This window comes from Pelophylax lessonae (assembly GCF_965119305.1).
Source record: "Pelophylax lessonae genome assembly, chromosome: 1".
Classification (NCBI taxonomy): domain Eukaryota; kingdom Metazoa; phylum Chordata; class Amphibia; order Anura; family Ranidae; genus Pelophylax; species Pelophylax lessonae.
Window position 1 is genome coordinate 476,843,914 of NC_138768.1, and position 17,378 is coordinate 476,861,291.

Genomic DNA, 17,378 nt, shown 5'->3' on the forward strand with positions numbered 1-17,378 from the left:
TTGCAATAATAAAGTTTTAAGCATCCGCTCCCCCCGCCGCTGCCTGCCGCTCCCCCCCCGCTCCTCCCCAGATTTCCATGACTTTTCCAAAACATTTGTAAAATCGTACTTTTCCATGACCTTTCCAGGCCTGGAAAGTGTCATCTCAAAATTTCATAACTTTTCCAGGTTTTCAAGGACCGTACGAACCCTGTAGTGGTAGTATAGTAGTATTATTAAAGTGATTCCTCCAAAAGGGAGAAGGTCCATCACCTTAGGAAACTAGCAAAAAAACGGAGGACTCATGGAATGGGGTGGTGTTATGAGGGAGGAGCCCAGCATCCCAGCCTATGCCCTGTACTGTATGATTACGGCAGGGCTCAAAATTTTAAGTCCTGAGCTACTAGCCAGGCCTTAAGAGTGACTTGCCACCAGTTGCCCCACCCAGCCCCTCCCCTAATTCCGACCCTAAACACACCCTCGTAAACTATCCCATTAAAATGACAGTTAATTGTTTATGCAGAATTAAGTTACAAAAATAAATATTAACAACCACTTTAATATGAATTTCTCTGGATTTGTTTCGCCTTCCCCAGTACACCTCTACCTCCAAACGCCTCCGTTCTCCAGCACACCTATGTCCCCAATCCCTTCTCCCCCCTAGCACACCTCTACCTCTAATTCCTCTTCCCACCATATCTTTGCCTCCAATGCTCTCCCCCCAGCACACCTGTGCTTTTAACGATCCCCCAGCACACCTCGTCATCCATCTTCCCCTCTCCAGCACTATGCCTCCAATTGCCCCCCCCCCCCCGCCAATCCAGCGCATCTATGCTTTCAATATTACCCCCCAATCCATCATACCTATGCCTCCAATTACAACACCCCCCCAATCTATTCTACTTATGCCTCCAAATCTACCCCCCCAAAACCATCATTCCTATGCCTCCAGTTATTATGGTTACCATCTACAGCCGCGGGTCAGGCATCTGTGCACAATGAGGGTGGGATGAGAGGGCTTGAGCCAGACCATTTAGGACAGCCAGGAGAGATGCACCGTCCCACTCCTTAGAAGTGCAGAAGGAGGGAGGTGGAGAGGGGCGGTCCCAGGCTGCTGACTGTTCATATTGAAATGCCTGCGCTGCAAGGCCTGTGTGGGGTAGGGATGTTCAGCAGGAGGGAGGTGGAGAGGGGTAGTCCCAGGCGGCTGTACTGTTCACATAGAAATGCCCGCGTTGCAAGCCTTTGTGGGGCGGGGGTGCACTGTCTATACATTCCTAGAACAGCACAGTTGAGGCGGATGCCTCAAAAAAGGTGTGGCCGTAAGCAGGCGGTATGAAATCCCCAGCAAGAGGCTGGGGATTCAGACTTTACTGCCCACCCTTCCCATACTCACCCTCAACATATTTCCACTCGCCAAATGGAAGCAAGCGAGTGTAAATCCTAAGGTCCGATTAAGATTTTTGTCATTTTAGTGATTTTGTTGTTGGTGCCACAGTGACGGACAAACCTTACCTTTACACTCATATCTAGCTTCTTGTTCGTAACATGCTACTCTCTATGGATTATATATTTTAAATTCTTTAGTATATTATACAACTCCTAAGGGTATCGCCACACCCTTAGGTGTGGTCCATTTTCATAAATAAATTTTCTTCTTTATTGAAACCTGTAATAAAATAAATATGTAGGTTGCCTTTTCTGAAAACAATTATCTTACTTTCAGGCTGATTCTCAGGCATAAATACTCTTCGAGTCATTGTCCCAAAGCAATTAAGCAGCCAACAAGGTCACAGCACCTAATCCTCATTTCTGTTCTTGTTCAGGCATTCAGGATTAAAATGAAAATCAATGTAGCATCCAGGCAAACCGTGTTTTCAGAAGTAGGTCAGCTGTAGCAATATACCCATTTCTCCAATGATCGATCTTTTTTTTCAAATGGTATTCTACTGGCTAAAGTAATTTGGGCTAACTAGATATTTAACTGATTGAACTGTGATAGAAAAGATCACCAAGTAGTGGTGCATAAAAAATACAAAAAAATTTGGTTTTAAGTACCTTAAGAATTAGGTCTCCCTCCTGTAGGGACTTTTCCTGAGCAGCCAGCCCCGTGTCTGTAATATGTTTAATGAAGATTTGACTACCAAGCTTCAGGCCATATTCTGCAAAAAAACAGCAAACAAATATATTGAGGCAAACCGGTAAATGCATTGGGTTTTAATTTTAGGGTAGGAAACCCCTAATTAGTTATAAAATGCAGAGCAGCATGGAAACATTATGGAGTCTTAAAGCAAACTTATGTCAGGAACGTGGAACATAATTCCTGTTGTGCCTCCCCAAACTGTGTATGCCTATGAATATTTAACTTAACCACTTCTGGACCGGAAGGTTTTCTCCCCTAATGACCAGGCCTTTTTTTGCAATTTGGCACTGCATGACTAACTGGTAATTGCGGAGAAATGCAATTCTGTATGCCCCCTCCCACAAATTCTTTGGTGGTATTTTATCACCTCTGCGTTTTTTTTTTGCGATATAAACAAAAAAAAAAGACCGAAAATGTCGAGAAAAAAATTAAATTTTCTACTTTTTCTTATAAAAAATAGCTAACAAACTAAATGTCATACATTTAGGCCAAAATGTATTTAGCTACAGGTCTTTGATAAAAGAAAATTTCAATAAGCATATATTTATTGGTTTGCGCAAAAGTTATAGCGTCTACAAACTATGGTGTATATACTGAAATTTACGAAGCTTTTACTTTCTGACTGCCTATCTCATTTCTTGAAGTGCTAAAATGGCAGGGCAGTACAACCCCCCCCCCCCCCCCCCAAATATCCCCTTTTTGGAAAGTAGACACCCCAAGGAATTTCCTGAGAGGCATGTTGAGCCCATTGAATATTACATTTTTTTGTCACAGGTGTTTGAAAAATAAAACAAATATGAAATGTCAAGATAGCACAAACCCCCCAAATGACCCCTTTTTGGGAAAGTAGACACCCTAAGCTATTTGCTGAGAGGCATGTTGAGTATTTTGCAGAGCTCGCTTTTTGTCACAAAGTTTTGAAAGTTGAAAAAAAGAAAAAAAAGCAATTTACGCCCTTAGAAAACCTGAAGGCGGTGATTGGTTTCCGGGGTCCTGTACACAGCTAGGCTCCCAAAAAGTCTCACACATGTGGTATCATCGTACTCAGGAGAAGCAGCAGAATGTATTTTGGGGTGTAATTCCACATATACCCATGGCATGTATGAGCAATATATCATTTAGTGACAAATTTGTGTTAAAAAACAAAACAAAAAAAATAAACACATTTTTGTCATTTTGCCGAAACTTGTGGCAAAATATAAAATATTCTATGGATTCAACTTGCCTCTCAGCAAATAGCTTGGGGTGTCTACTTTACAAAAAGGGGTCATTTGGGGGGGTTTGAACTGTCCTGGCATTTTATGCCCAATGTTAGAAGCTCATGCCACACATCACCTACTCCTCTAACCATTTGAAGACCAAGCCTTTCTGACACTTTTGTTTACATGAGAAATTTTTTATTATTTTTTTTTTTTTTAATCAGAAAATTACTTTGAACTCCCCAAACATTATATATTTTTAAAGCAGAGGCCCTACAGAATAAAAAGGTGGGTGTTGCAAATTTTTTTTGACACTTGGTATTTGCGCAGAGATTTTCCAAACGCAATTTTCTTTGGGAAAAAAAAACACTTTTTAAATTTAATGCAAAAATACACTATATATTGCCAAATTATTTGGTAAAATATAAAAGATGATCTTATGCCAAGTACATAGATACCAAACATGACATGCTTTAAAATTGTGCACGCCCATGCAGCGGTAACAAACTACGTACATTTTTAAACGCCTTTACAGGTTACCACTTTACATTTACAGAGGAGGTCTACTGCAAGAATTACTGCCCTCGATCTGACAGGCGCGGTGAAAACTCGTATGCAAGCTGCAATTGCGGTTTACCTATGACACCAGACCGATGCTTACGTTCGCCTTTGCACGCAAAAAAAGAGGGGAGAAAGGGGTGCTTTAATTTTTCTTTTTATTTATTTTGCTTTATTTTATTTTGGCGCCTTCCATTTCATTTTTCTTTTGCTTGTAAAAGCAGTCTAGCGACTAATTATCTCCTAGAATTGCTTTTACATGAAAGCCAACCGATGGCTGTAAAACACGATAGCACGATAAACCGTAAATCCGCAGGCATCATCCTGGTATGACCACACAAAGTTCAGCGAAGTACCAGTACGTTGCTGGTCCTTGTTGGGCATATATTGGAAGGTTTTTTTTTTCCATGCAGCCCATGGGCTGATCAAAAAAATAAATAAAACAGATTCCTCCATTCAAATCGATCGATGTGGATGAAGAAATCTCTGCCAAGAAAAGTGTCCACCCCACCCCCATTGCTTCACTATATATGCTTTTTTTTTTTTTTTTAACTGCAGTGGTGAATTCACCTCCTACAGCGCTGCAAGCATTGATTTATGTATATGCTGAGAGCAAGCGCTGTTGCTGTCAGAACAAATCAGTGCTGCAGCAAAACTGATGGACGTACCTGCAAAGCAAACAGTGGTTAACAATGAAACACAGTAACAATAAAACATTACAATATAATAGTATACAGTGCAGTAAAACAGTAGAATGGGGGTATCTGCAAAGAAAACTATGGTTAACAATGAAAAACACAGCAGCAATAAAACATTAAATTCTAATAGCATACAGTACAGTAGAATGGTGGTATCTGCAAAGCAAACTATGGTTAACAAAGCAAAAACAGTAACAATAAAACATTACAGTATAGCAGTATATTATAAAGTACAATAAAAACAGTAAGAACAGAAAAATAACTCAATAAAACGACAACCTTTTTTCGCTTTTTAATTTTTTTTTAAACTTTTTTTGTAACTGTAAAAAACGTTAAAAGTTCCAGGCTAGGGTATCTTAAAATGCGATACCCATCTAACATCTTTCGAGACCCTGTGTGAAAATGTGCCCTAGACTGTGCAGTGCTGTACCCTATACCAATACTCTACTATTGTGTGGTAGCGACAGAAATAGTCCCTGATGCAGAGACCTGGTTGGCCAGGGCAGGAGGGATAAAAGAAAGCAGGAGTCACGCCTATATCTGTGTTTTCTACAGACACGACATCTTCTTTGGGTGCTCTTTGGGTAGGGGTACCATGGAGGACATTCGGAAATTGCTGCTCATGCAGCCGGCTCACTGCATCTGGATTGCGAATTTGGGCCACAGTACCTCTTGGATACAGAAGGGCTGTGATGATCTCTTCCTGGAATTTTATGAAGGATCCACTTCTTCCTGATGCTTTGTATAGCACATAAGCGTTCAGCAGAGCCAGTCAGAATAAGTATACAGACGCTTTCATGTACCAGTGTCTAGCCTTATGGGCAATTAAGGACACAGAGAGGCTTCTCAACAACACCAGTTGCAGCTGCAATTTGGACTGTCATATCTGCGTGAATGGAGGACAGAACAAAAAAACATTCCATGCGTCCCTCCACTTCACTACAAGCAATTTATTACACTTCAAGCAGGCTGTCTAAGTCAGGAATCTACAAGCCGTTAGGAGAAGACCCGGCGATTAGGTCACATGGTGCCACATGCGACAATTCCAGAATGAAAAGGGTGACTAAAAATGGAATGCTTGTGTAATATTTGTCCACGTATAAATGGTACCATTTTCCGAATAAGGGTGACACCAAGTCCCAAATAATCTTGCTGCTGCTCCCCATGTAGTTAGGGGGCTGCACATTGCTATCTTTTCCCTCGAAAATCCAGAAACAACATGTATAGCCTGTTGCCCTGTCACAGAGCTTATACATCTTTAACCCATATCTGGCACGCTTGCTGGGGAGAAACAGTTTGAAAGCAAGGCGGCCAGAAAATGTAATCAGGGGCTCATCAACGCAGACAGCTTATTGGGGCATATACGAGGCTGCAAACTTTTGGTTAAAGTGATTTAAAAGGGGCCGAATTTTGTGGCACCAGTCATATAGGACGACAGAGTTCATTGTCATTAAAATGCATGAACTGCAAGATTTGCTTGTATCTAATCTTAGCCATGGCATCAAAGAACATGGGCATATGATGAATTGGACCAGTGGACCAATATAACCGCAACTCACTCTTTTTAGTAATGCCCATGAGGATAGGCCCAGAAAGGTTTTAAATTCAGAAATAGTGATACGTTTCCATGAACTACTTGTGCTAGCCACCGCACCAGCTTAAACTGCACTTATGGGACTCGCCACGACACTAATTGTTACTGCAGTGCTGGTTTGACTATGACCAGGATGTACTAGGCTGCTGGTGCTTGCCAGTTCACCAGAAGGTTGAGCGGCACTAGTACCAACACACTGCTGCATATGAGAACCCTGCAATTGTTGCACCTCAGCAATAGAAGAATGGGGTCAGGTATGCCTGACCTTAGCAGGGACCACTACTCCATCATCCGAGCTATCTGTCAGGGTGCTGCTGCTCTCTACATGTTCGAAAACTGAGCCCCATTCTGACAGTCAGGCTTCTCCATCACTCTCATTTGACATGCTCAGCATCGCGTAGGCCTCTTCACTAGTGTACCTCTGTTTGGTCATTTTGGCCAATAAATTTAAAAAAGGTACCTAGTGTGACTCACAGGTAAAAAAACACCTGGTTGTCAATGACTGTTTGAACCGCTACCAAAAAATTAAATTGCTAGTACTAGCAGAGATTGGGCCTGACTTTGCTAATGCTGCGGTTTAGTGTGCGGTGTATTGGAAGTGACAGTAATCTGCTGATACTGCACTTCTTGGGGGCTGGGCGGATCCTGCTAATGCCGTGTTTAAGGAACACTATGCTAAATTATTGGGGATGCTAGTATAGTTCTGATCAAAGATATTAATCCGTTCAGACACTATACTATTAATAGAGGGGTTTAGTGTGTGTCACTGGCAATCAAATGGTTAAAATGTATCACTAAATATGCGGCGGGCAATCTAATGCTGTCCTGGATTGACGATAACGTTAATGCTAACTGATGTCACCTGTGACACCAAGAGTGATCAGAAAAAAGATCTGTATACTATAATAATGACACTGACAGGGCAATGAAGGCATTAACTGGGGGTGATCAGGTGGTTAAATCTTTATTAGAGGATGTATGGAGGGTACCCTAAACCTATCTGGGACAGATACTAACTACCACTAACTGCCTCTCAAACTAACTTGTGTCACAAGTCACACGAATACCGTTATTAGTAAATCATCTTTATACAGTATATACTGACAGTGTGACAGGGAGTGAAAGGGTTAACTGGGGGGTGATCAGGGGGTGACAAATGTGCCTATGTGTACTGGTGTCAGTGTAGTGCTTGTGTACTCACTGTCTTGACGTTCTCTTCTCTCATGCTGGAACCAAAAAAAAAAAAAAAGAAGATTGCATTACTGTATTTCCTGTGCCTGTGTTTACGCTCTGCAATTGGTCAGGACCAATAACCAAGTCCAGGCCAAAAACCATTGGCCTGCACCTGATGACTGATCGGTTCTGAACCGAATCAACACAAGCCCCGTTCTCTCTCAGCGGGGATGCCGATCCACAGGCACCCGCAATCGCTCCCCGCTGAGAGAGAATGATGGTCTGCTGTTGTAAATACAGCAGACTATTGTTCTATCTGTAATGTTTCACAGAGCGCCTGTGATCCTCCTATTTAGAATCACAGGTCTCTGTGTTGATTTCACAAGTCCCTCCCCCATACCCTTAGAAAACACTCCCCTAGGCTCACACTTAACCCTTTCATCACCCCTGGGTTAGCCCCTTCCCTGCCAGTGTCATTATTACAGTAACAGTGCATATTTTTAGCACTGATTACTGCAGTAATGTCACTGGTCCCCCCCAAAAGTGCCAAAAATGTCAGTTAGGGGTCCGATCTGTCCGTCGCAATCCCGCTAAAAAAAAAAAATCACAGATCGCCATCACTAGTAAAAAAAAAAAAAAGACAAATCTTTCCCCTAGATTGTAGACGCAATAACTTTTGCGCAAACCAATCAAAATACGCTTATTGGGATTTTTTTTTTTTACCAAAAATATGTAGCAGAATACAAATTGGCCTAAAAGTATGAAAAAAATTAAGATTTTTAAATTTTTTGGGGGGGAATGTTATATAGCAGAATGTGAAAAATATATATTTCTTTTGGTCGCTCTTTTTTGTTTATAGCGCAGAATTAAAAAAAATAAATAAAAATCGCACAGGTGATCAAATACCACCATAAAAAAGCTCCATTTGTGGGGGTGGGGGGGGGGGGTGGGAGAGGACATAAATGTTATTTAGGTACAGCGTTGCACGACCGCGCAATTGTCTATTAAAGTAACGTAGTGCTGAATCGCAAAAAATGGCCTGGTCATTAAGAGGGAAAATCCTTACGGTCCAGAAATGGTTAAAGCATAACGTCGTGATTCCCACCACTGTTCGCCTATGCTCTCACCTCAAAGGATGGACCGGCTGTAAGCTAGGTCTAATATCGCCTTTCCCTTAGGCAGGGGCCTTGAATCCTGCTCTATTTAGGAGCTTCTTGTGAGCCTCCACTTTCGGTCACTCTGAAGTGGTCACATATGGGGGTTGTAAAGGCCTTTAAAAAAGATTGTATATACACTCACCGGCTACTTTATAAAAGGTATGCATTGATAGTACCAGGTTTGCCCCCTTTTGCCTTCAGAACTGCCTTAATTCTTCATGGAATAAAATCAACAAGGTGTTGGAAACATTCCTCAGAGATTTTGGTCCATATTGACATGATAGCATCACCCAGTTGCTGCAAATTTGTCGGCTGCACATCCGTGCTGCGAATCTCTGTTCCACCCCATCCCAAAGATTCTCTATTAGATTGAGATCCTGGTGACTGAAGGCCATTGGTGTACAGTGACCTCATTGTCATGTTCAAGAAACCAGTGGTGAGATGATTTAAGCTTTATGACATGGTGCATTATTCTGCTGGAAGTAGCCATCAGAAGATGGATACACTGTAGTCATAAAGGGATGGACATGGTCAGCAACAATACTCAGGTAGGCCGTGGCGTTTAAACAATGCTCAATTGGTACTAAGGGGCCCAAAGTGTGCCAAGAAAACAACCCCCACACCGTTACATCATCACCAGCCTGAACCATTAATATGAGGCAGGATGGATCCATGCTTTCACGTTCTATTATAATTCTGACCCTACCATCTGAATGTTGCAGCTGAAAACTGAGACTCATCAGACCAGGCAACATTTTTCCAGTCTTCCATTTTGGTGAGCATGTGCGAATTGTAGCCTAATTTTCCTGTTCTTAGCTTACAGCAGGGGCACCTGGTGTGGTATTCTGCTGCTGTAGCCCATCTGCTTCAAGGTTCGATGTTTTGTGCATTCAGAGATGGTATTCTGCATACCTTGGTTGTAACAAGTGGTTATTTGAATCTGCCCATTCTCCTCTGACAACAACGCATTTTCGTCCACACAACTACCGCTCACTGGATGGTTTCTCTTTTTTGGGACCATACTCTGTAAACCCTAGAGATGGTTGTGCATAAAAATCCCTGTAGATTAGCAGTTTTTGAAATACTCTGACCAGCCTGTCTGGCACCAACAACCATGCCACGTTCAAAGTCACTTAAGTCCCCTTTCTGATGCTCGGTTTGAACTTCAGCAAAGTCGTCTTCATCACATCTACATGGCTAAATGCACTTTTCCTGCCAAGTAATTGCAGTTCCTGCCAAGTAATTAGCCGATTAGCAATTTGTGTTACCAAGAAATTACACTGGTGTACCTAATAAACTGGCCGGTGATTGTATATCCTGCAATGGACTCGGATAACAAAAGGGGATCCCCATAGTGCAGTATGCTTAAACAAATTAGTTTTATTAAAAGAATAACACTTACAAGACAAAGCAAAGGTAAGAGCCCATGTTTACAAACAGTGTGCCCGCGTCTCCGGCGTCCTTTCCGGTTTTGGCAGTCAGTCACCCGGCTCCACCAAACGCGTGTGACTGATTGCCGGGTGGAGCCGAGTGACTGATTGCCGAACCTGCAAGTTACGTGGGAGTCACAGCTCCACTGTTTTTAAACACAGGCTCATACCTTTGCTTTGTCTTGTGAGTGTTATTCTTTTATTAAAACTCACTTGTTTAAGCATATTGCATTACAGGGAACACCTTTGTCATCTGAGTCCATTGCAGGACATATATACATATGATCTTATAAAGGGCCATACACTACCCCCCCCCCCCCCCCCCATATTTAAAGAGAAGATTCACAAAAAGCATCTAAACAAAACAGAGCAGGATTCATGGCAGAACCTGCCTAAAGGGAAGGTGATATCAGACCTAGCTTACAGCAGGTCCATACTTTCAGGTGAGAGCATAAGTGAACGGTGGTGGGAATCACAACGTTATTGCTTTAAATTGCAACTATATACAGAAGATCGCACTGGAAGAAAAACTATCACTGGATATGTACATAATTGGTTTCGCAAAAGACATCTATAACTTCATCTTAGAAGAGACTTTAATGCACTCTAGAGATATATATATATATATATATATAGATATATATATATATATATATATATATATATATATATATATATATAAACATATATATATAATGAATTGCTTTCACGTATATTTATGTATTTATGTAATATTTGTACTTTATGCGCTTTATATTTTTTGTGATTTGCACAAATTTCTAATCAATGAGGATTGTGAGTGTATCATATTAAGTTAAATATTCATACACAGTTTGGGGAGAGGCAAAAGGAATTATTTTATTCATGGATGTGGGAACACATACTGTTTGCCGACACCTGCACATTTATAGTGTTTCTTATTAGATCGTAGCGGGGGTTATATAGCGGTTTTCAGTTTAATTGTGGGAGCATACCTTGTTTTTCTGTTTGTTTCACTAATATCGTTTTTACAGGTTTGGATGGTACATCCTGAATCGGCAGTCGCTTGAAACCAGATACAAGTTCAAGGCCACTATAAGGCCTTTCAACAATATCACTTCCCAGGTCTGTTCTTGAATAGTCTGCTGCATCACTTCCAGAGTACCCCCTGCCACTACCAGTTTCTTTCCATCTGTTTGAGCCAACTGACTCCCTGTCAGAGACTGGTTTCTCCTTGCCAGTTCTCCTCCTTGAATAATTTCCCACTCCACTGCCACCAGTCTTTATTCTGTGCTGTCGCGAGTGGTAAGAGGAACGATGAGTAGATCCACCTGAGCTACGTCCACTGGAAGAATCCCCTTCATAGCCTCTTGCTGTATCCTCATAGGGCTCCCTGCTGAAACTCCCATATCTCTCTCTCCAGGCTACAGAAGAATCGGTTTCTTCTTTTCCTTCTTTGTCAAGGGAACTTGAATGCATTAGCTCTGATGTGTGAGATAATGTGGAGCTGTGACGAAGGCCTGTGGAAACTGGGGGTACAGAGTTGGTCGCAGGCAGTTGAATTTTTCGAGGACGTTTCACAGTCTGTGGTAGGAATTTGCAAGATGGTAAATGTGAAATTTAAAAATAGTTTACTTGGTGTAATAAAATTATTTTGCATTACTAACAAAAAATACTTTCATATTAAAGCCTAGAAACCAAGTTCTCTCTCTGTTAAAAAAAAAAAAAAAGTGTCCACTAGCAAAACAACAAGGTACTTTTTCATGTCAAACTCAAAAATCAGTAAAGAAATATATACAGAAGGGGACACAGTACTGCCACAGGACTTTGTGTTTAAACTTTGCATAAAAATACATTGTCACCATTCCTACGTCTGGCAAAGTGACAGTGTCTCCGCAAAGGGCATCTCCCAACCTTCTAATTACTGTATTTTCTGGCGTATAAGACTACTTTTGAACCTCAAAAAAATCCCCCAAAAATGGGGGGTCGTCTTATACGCCGAGTATAATATCTCCAAGGTAACCTAAGTATAAGTATTACCGGTAGAAGAAAATTTGGGGGGTCGTCTTATACGCCCAGTCGTCTTATACGCCGTAAAATACGGTACTTTACTTGCTCTCCCCCACAGCTCCAAAAATACATGGCACTACAAGGTAGAAGGGAAAATGTGACCTGCTCTCCTGTGACAGTGCTCAGGCCTAGAAGCCAATTGTTAGGATAATTGCTGGGAGGGGGGATGATTTTATCACTAGCTGTGAAAGAGAAAAAAACGGTCAGGGAGTGCCAACATGCCGAGTGAGTATATGGGGGTTAGGAGATGCCTTTTGCAGAGACAATGTCCCTTGGCCCTGCATGTGCAAGGTATGAGTGGCTCTTTAAGGTGAATCCATCAAGACCGAAATACTAAAAAACACAGTAACGTTAAACATAATGGTCGGATTTTAATTTGTAAGATTTGTAAAAATTACCTTCTAACTAAGGTGTACGTTTAGTAAACTGAGATAAGCCGAGATCTGGATGATCACGGCTTGTCTCAGAGCATTGCCGGTTTAAATTACTGAGAAGAGTAGTGGAGAACATATTCTTCTCTTCTCATCTCAGTACACAAACGGCTTGCATTCACTGCAACAGAAACGGCCAGTTTAGTAACACATGATGTCACCTAATCACTGTGCTCCTCTTTGAAGATCTCCTCTTCCTGCTTCTCTAGCTCAGAGGTGGAGAATCAGGGGGAGAAGCCGTGTGATTAGAGGAAGAAGACTTCTTTCTTCCTATATATCAGCACCAGTGGGTTCAAAATGAATGTATATATTGTATGTATGTATATATGTGTGTGTGTGTGTGTACTGGTGTGTATATATATATATATATATATATATATATACACTGTATGTACTGGTGTATGTATACATATTGAAAAAAGGAGTAAGACAATAACACTTATACCCCAAAAGGGGAGTATCAGTCAATCTCACCCACTCGGCGCTAAGGTGCTTATGCTACATAAAATAGCGTGTATACATAGGGTGGTAAAACCATCAGTACTAAAATCAATTAAAATGAATAATAAAATCACCAATAATTATAAAACCTTTCGGATCTCAGCAGCTGTTTATATATATATATATATATATATATATATATATATATATATATATATATAAAAAAACTGTAAACCTGGTGCGTACATATAATAAATCACATGCATACACTAACAGCGCTATGATTAATCACATAGTCCATCATGTGACATATCTACAAAAAAATTTGGTTAGATATTATCCAGCTTGCTGGCGTCATCTCCAGTATCAAAGTCCTGTGTAAGTGTTCAAGTGCTCTGATATAAAGGAAGGTGCCCCTTCACCACACCGGCATGCCCCCCAAGCAGTGCCCACGTACCTCACTGAGGGGGAATAAATGCCCAACCAGATATGCTCGGGATGGACAGCCTCTATCAAACAGACCAGGAACTTCCCAAGGATGATAGCTCACCACAGGAGATATAAAGCCAGGACCAATAAGATACTTTTTCTGACACCGCTCCGGACTTCCGTAAGACTGCAGGCTGGATCACTCCATATATACCACTTCATGTATAAATAAAAATAAAACGCTCATAGCGTAACTCCATAAACATGCAGGCATTTATTAAATAAGGCAAACATAAATGCACTCACAAACGAAATAAAATAGAAAGCATCCAAGTGTTAAGTCAGTTGTCCCGGACCGGGCTACCTGTACGGCTCCCGCCGTCCCGTTGTGGAGCCGAAGTTGCGGCTAGGAGCGCCGTACGACTTTCGGGTTCCGACTTCCGGGTTCGGCGTGACGTCAGACGTCCGGGACGTAGGGTTGCTATGGTCACCGCATGTCCACGCCCTTCGTTTGTGAGTGCATTTATGTTTGCCTTATTTAATAAATACCTGCATGTTTATGGAGTTACGCTATGAGCGTGTTATTTTTATTTATACATGAAATGGTATATATGGAGTGATCCAGCCTGCAGTCTTACGGAAGTCCGGAGCGGTGTCAGAAAAAGCATCTTATTGGTCCTGGCTTTATATCTCCTGTGGTGAGCTATCATCCTTGGGAAGTTCCTGGTCTGTTTGATAGAGGCTGTCCATCCCGAGCATATCTTGTTGGGCGTTTATTCCCCCTCAGTGAGGTACGTGGGCACTGCTTGGGGGGCATGCCGGTGTGGTGAAGGGGCACCTTCCTTTATATCAGAGCACTTGAACACTTACACAGGACTTTGATACTGGAGATGACGCCAACAAGCTGCATAATACCTAACCAAATTTTTTTGTAGATATGTCACATGATGGACTATGTGATTAATCATAGCTCTGTTAGTGTATGCATGTGATTATATGTACGCACCAGGTTTACAGTATGTATACACATATATACATACACACACTGTATGTACTGGTGTATATATATATATATATATATATATATATATACACATACACATACACATACATACACACACTGTATGTACTGGTATATATATATATACATACATACATACACACACTGTATGTACTGGTGTATATATATATATATATATATATATATATATATATATATATATATATATATACATACACACACACACATACAGTATGTACTGGTGTGTATATTATATATATATATATATATATATATATATATATATATATATATATATATATATATACACACACACACACACACACACACACACACACACTGTATGTACTGGTGTGTATATATATATATATATATATATATATATATATATATATATATAGCCCTCAAATTTTCCACTCGCCTACTCGCATTTTGCGAGTCGAAAATTATGTATGGCGAGCTACTGCCAGGGGAAGAGAGGAGAGCAAAGCCGCCGAAGGATTGGATAATGTCAGCGGCGGATCATCCCGCTCAGCTTTAATTGTAATGGCCGGGCGCTCGCCGACATACACAGTTCCGTCTCCTAGCGCGGCTTCTTTGATAGACAGAACACCTGGCCAACCAGGACGTGTTCTGTCTATCAAAGAAGCCGGGCTAGGAGGCGGGACTGTGTATGTCAGCGAGCGCCCGCCAATTACAATTAAAGCTGAGCGGGATGATCCGCCGCTCCGACATTATCCGGCCAGCAGGACTGATGGAGGGGTTCAAGCCCAAGTTGGAAAAATCAGCAGTACACCGGTACAAGGTAGGGTGGGATGGATGGAAGGATGGCTGCTCTGGCTGGGCGTCTGTGTCATGGGAGGTGGAGGGGCGCTGCCAGGAGTGTTTCTGTGACAGGAAAGAGCGGGATGCGCTCTCTCTGTCTTCTTGCCGGGCTTCACACACTCCTGTCAGATCGGGACTTCTCCCCTGAGTCAGAGTGGAGGTGGAGCGGAGGAGAAGACAATTAATTCCTAAAGCTTTGCACAGACAGCTCGGGAGAGATGCGGCTGCAGAAGGGGAAGAAGATTGCGGCTCAGGAAGGACACTGCATGTCAGATCGGGACTATACAGAGTTTGTTATCCCCTGTCCTCCGAGTCAAAGCAAGCAATGTGGAAAGGGGGCGGGTAACAAACTCTTTATAGTCCTGATCTGACATGCAGTGTCCTTCCTGAGCTGCAATCTTCTTCCCCTTCTGCTTCTGCAGCCGCATCTCTCCCGCCAGCTGTCCGTGCAAAGCTTTAGGAATAGGAATAGGCTTCTCCTCCGCTCCTCCTCCGCTCTGACATATGAAGGAGGAGGATCACAGAGCGATGTATCTGGTATCACAGGTGATGTATCTGGTATCACAGGTGATGTATCTGGTATCACAGGTGCTGTATCTGAGGTCTGTGACATGCTGGAGGAAAGGGAGAACTGCACTGGGGTACAAATCTTATCCTGTCACCTCCCAAATTCCCATCTCAGCACAATCCCCCCTCCCTCCTAGCACAACCCCCCCATCTCAGCACAGTCCCCCCTCCTAGCACAACCCCCCCATCTCAGCACAACCCCCCCATCTCAGCACAGTCCCCCCCCCTCCTAGCACAACCCCCCCCATCTCAGCACAGTCCCCCCCCCCCTCCTAGCACAACCCCCCCATCTCAGCACAGTCCCCCCCCTCCTAGCACAACCCCCCCCATCTCAGCACAGTCCCCCCCTCCTAGCACAACCCCCCCCATCTCAGCACAGTCCCCCCCCCCCCTCCTAGCACAACCCCCCCATCTCAGCACAGTCCCCCCCCTCCTAGCACAACCCCCCCATCTCAGCACAGTCCCCCCCCTCCTAGCACAACCCCCCCATCTTAGCACAGTCCCCCCCCCCTCCTAGCACAACCCCCCCATCTCAGCACAGTCCCCCCCTCCTAGCACAACCCCCCATCTCAGCACAGTCCCCCCCCCTCCTAGCACAACCCCCCCATCTCAGCACAGCCCCCCCCCTCCTAGCACAACCCCCCATCTCAGCACAGTCCCCCCCATCTCAGCACAATCCCCCCCTCCTAGCACAGTCCCCCCCATCTCAGCACAATCCCCCCCTCCTAGCACAGTCCCCCCTATCTCAGCACAATCCCCCCCTCCTAGCACAACCCCCCCATCTCAGCACAGCCCCCCCCTCCTAGCACAATCCCCCCATCTCAGCACAGTCCCTCCCCTCCTAGCACAACCCCCCCATCTCAGCACAATCCCCCCTCCTAGCACAACCCCCCCCATCTCAGCACAGTCCCCCCCCCCTCTTAGCACAACCCCCCTCCCATATTGATCCCACCTAGAAGTAATCATCTTCTCCCCACCCCTCATGCTACAAATTCTCTTATTCCAACCCCCCTCCCCCCAGGGACAATCCCCCAAAAAGTATTTGTACTAGGAGGGGTGGGGAGTAGATGATTACTTCTAAGTGGGATCGATATGGGGGGGGGGGGGAGCGGGGTTGTGCTGGGATGGGGAATTTGAGAGGTGACAATATAAGATTTCTTCTAGCAGGGGAATTGGGGGGGGAGGGTGCTAGGAGGAGTGATTCGTGCTGGGGGGGGTGAGGATTTGTGCCAGGAGTGGGGATTTGGGGATCGCCCTTATAGAGATTATTGGAATGGGGTGGGGGGATGGATTTGTGCCAGAACAGGAAGTCTTGGGGCTGTTAAAAAGGGGTATTGGGGGGGGGGGGTTGTGCCAGTAGGAATAATGGGTTTTTTTGTGCTAGGGGGAAAATTTTGATGGGGGGAGGATTTGACGGGTAGGATTTGTTCTAGGAGGTGAAATTGGGGGGGGGGGGGGGTACTAGGATGGTGATGTGGGGGTTCCAGACCCTTGATGGGCACTGATTAGGCTGCACTGAAAACGTTGTTATTAATATTTATTTTTGTAACTTCTGCATTAATGCAAAAACATTTAACAGTATAATTTTATGGCGTGTTTAGGGGCGGAATTAGGGGCGGGGCAGGGTAGGAGTTGGGTGGGGCAACTGGTGGCGAGTAACCCTTAAGGCCTGGCTAGTAGCTCA

The 17,378-nt window shown here is 43.4% G+C and overlaps 1 protein-coding gene across 1 annotated transcript in view; it reads right to left on the reverse strand.

Annotated features, from left to right (window-relative positions):
* Positions 1-17,378, reverse strand: part of TJP3 (tight junction protein 3) — a 498,480-nt gene that overhangs the window by 262,226 nt on the left and 218,876 nt on the right. Inside the window, exons 5-6 of the mRNA XM_082257146.1 lie at positions 10,906-11,494; positions 2,038-2,141 (exon numbers count right to left, since the gene is read on the reverse strand). Of these exons, the coding sequence (XP_082113272.1) occupies positions 2,038-2,141; positions 10,906-11,494 (693 nt within the window). The remainder of the gene's footprint in view (positions 1-2,037; positions 2,142-10,905; positions 11,495-17,378) is intronic.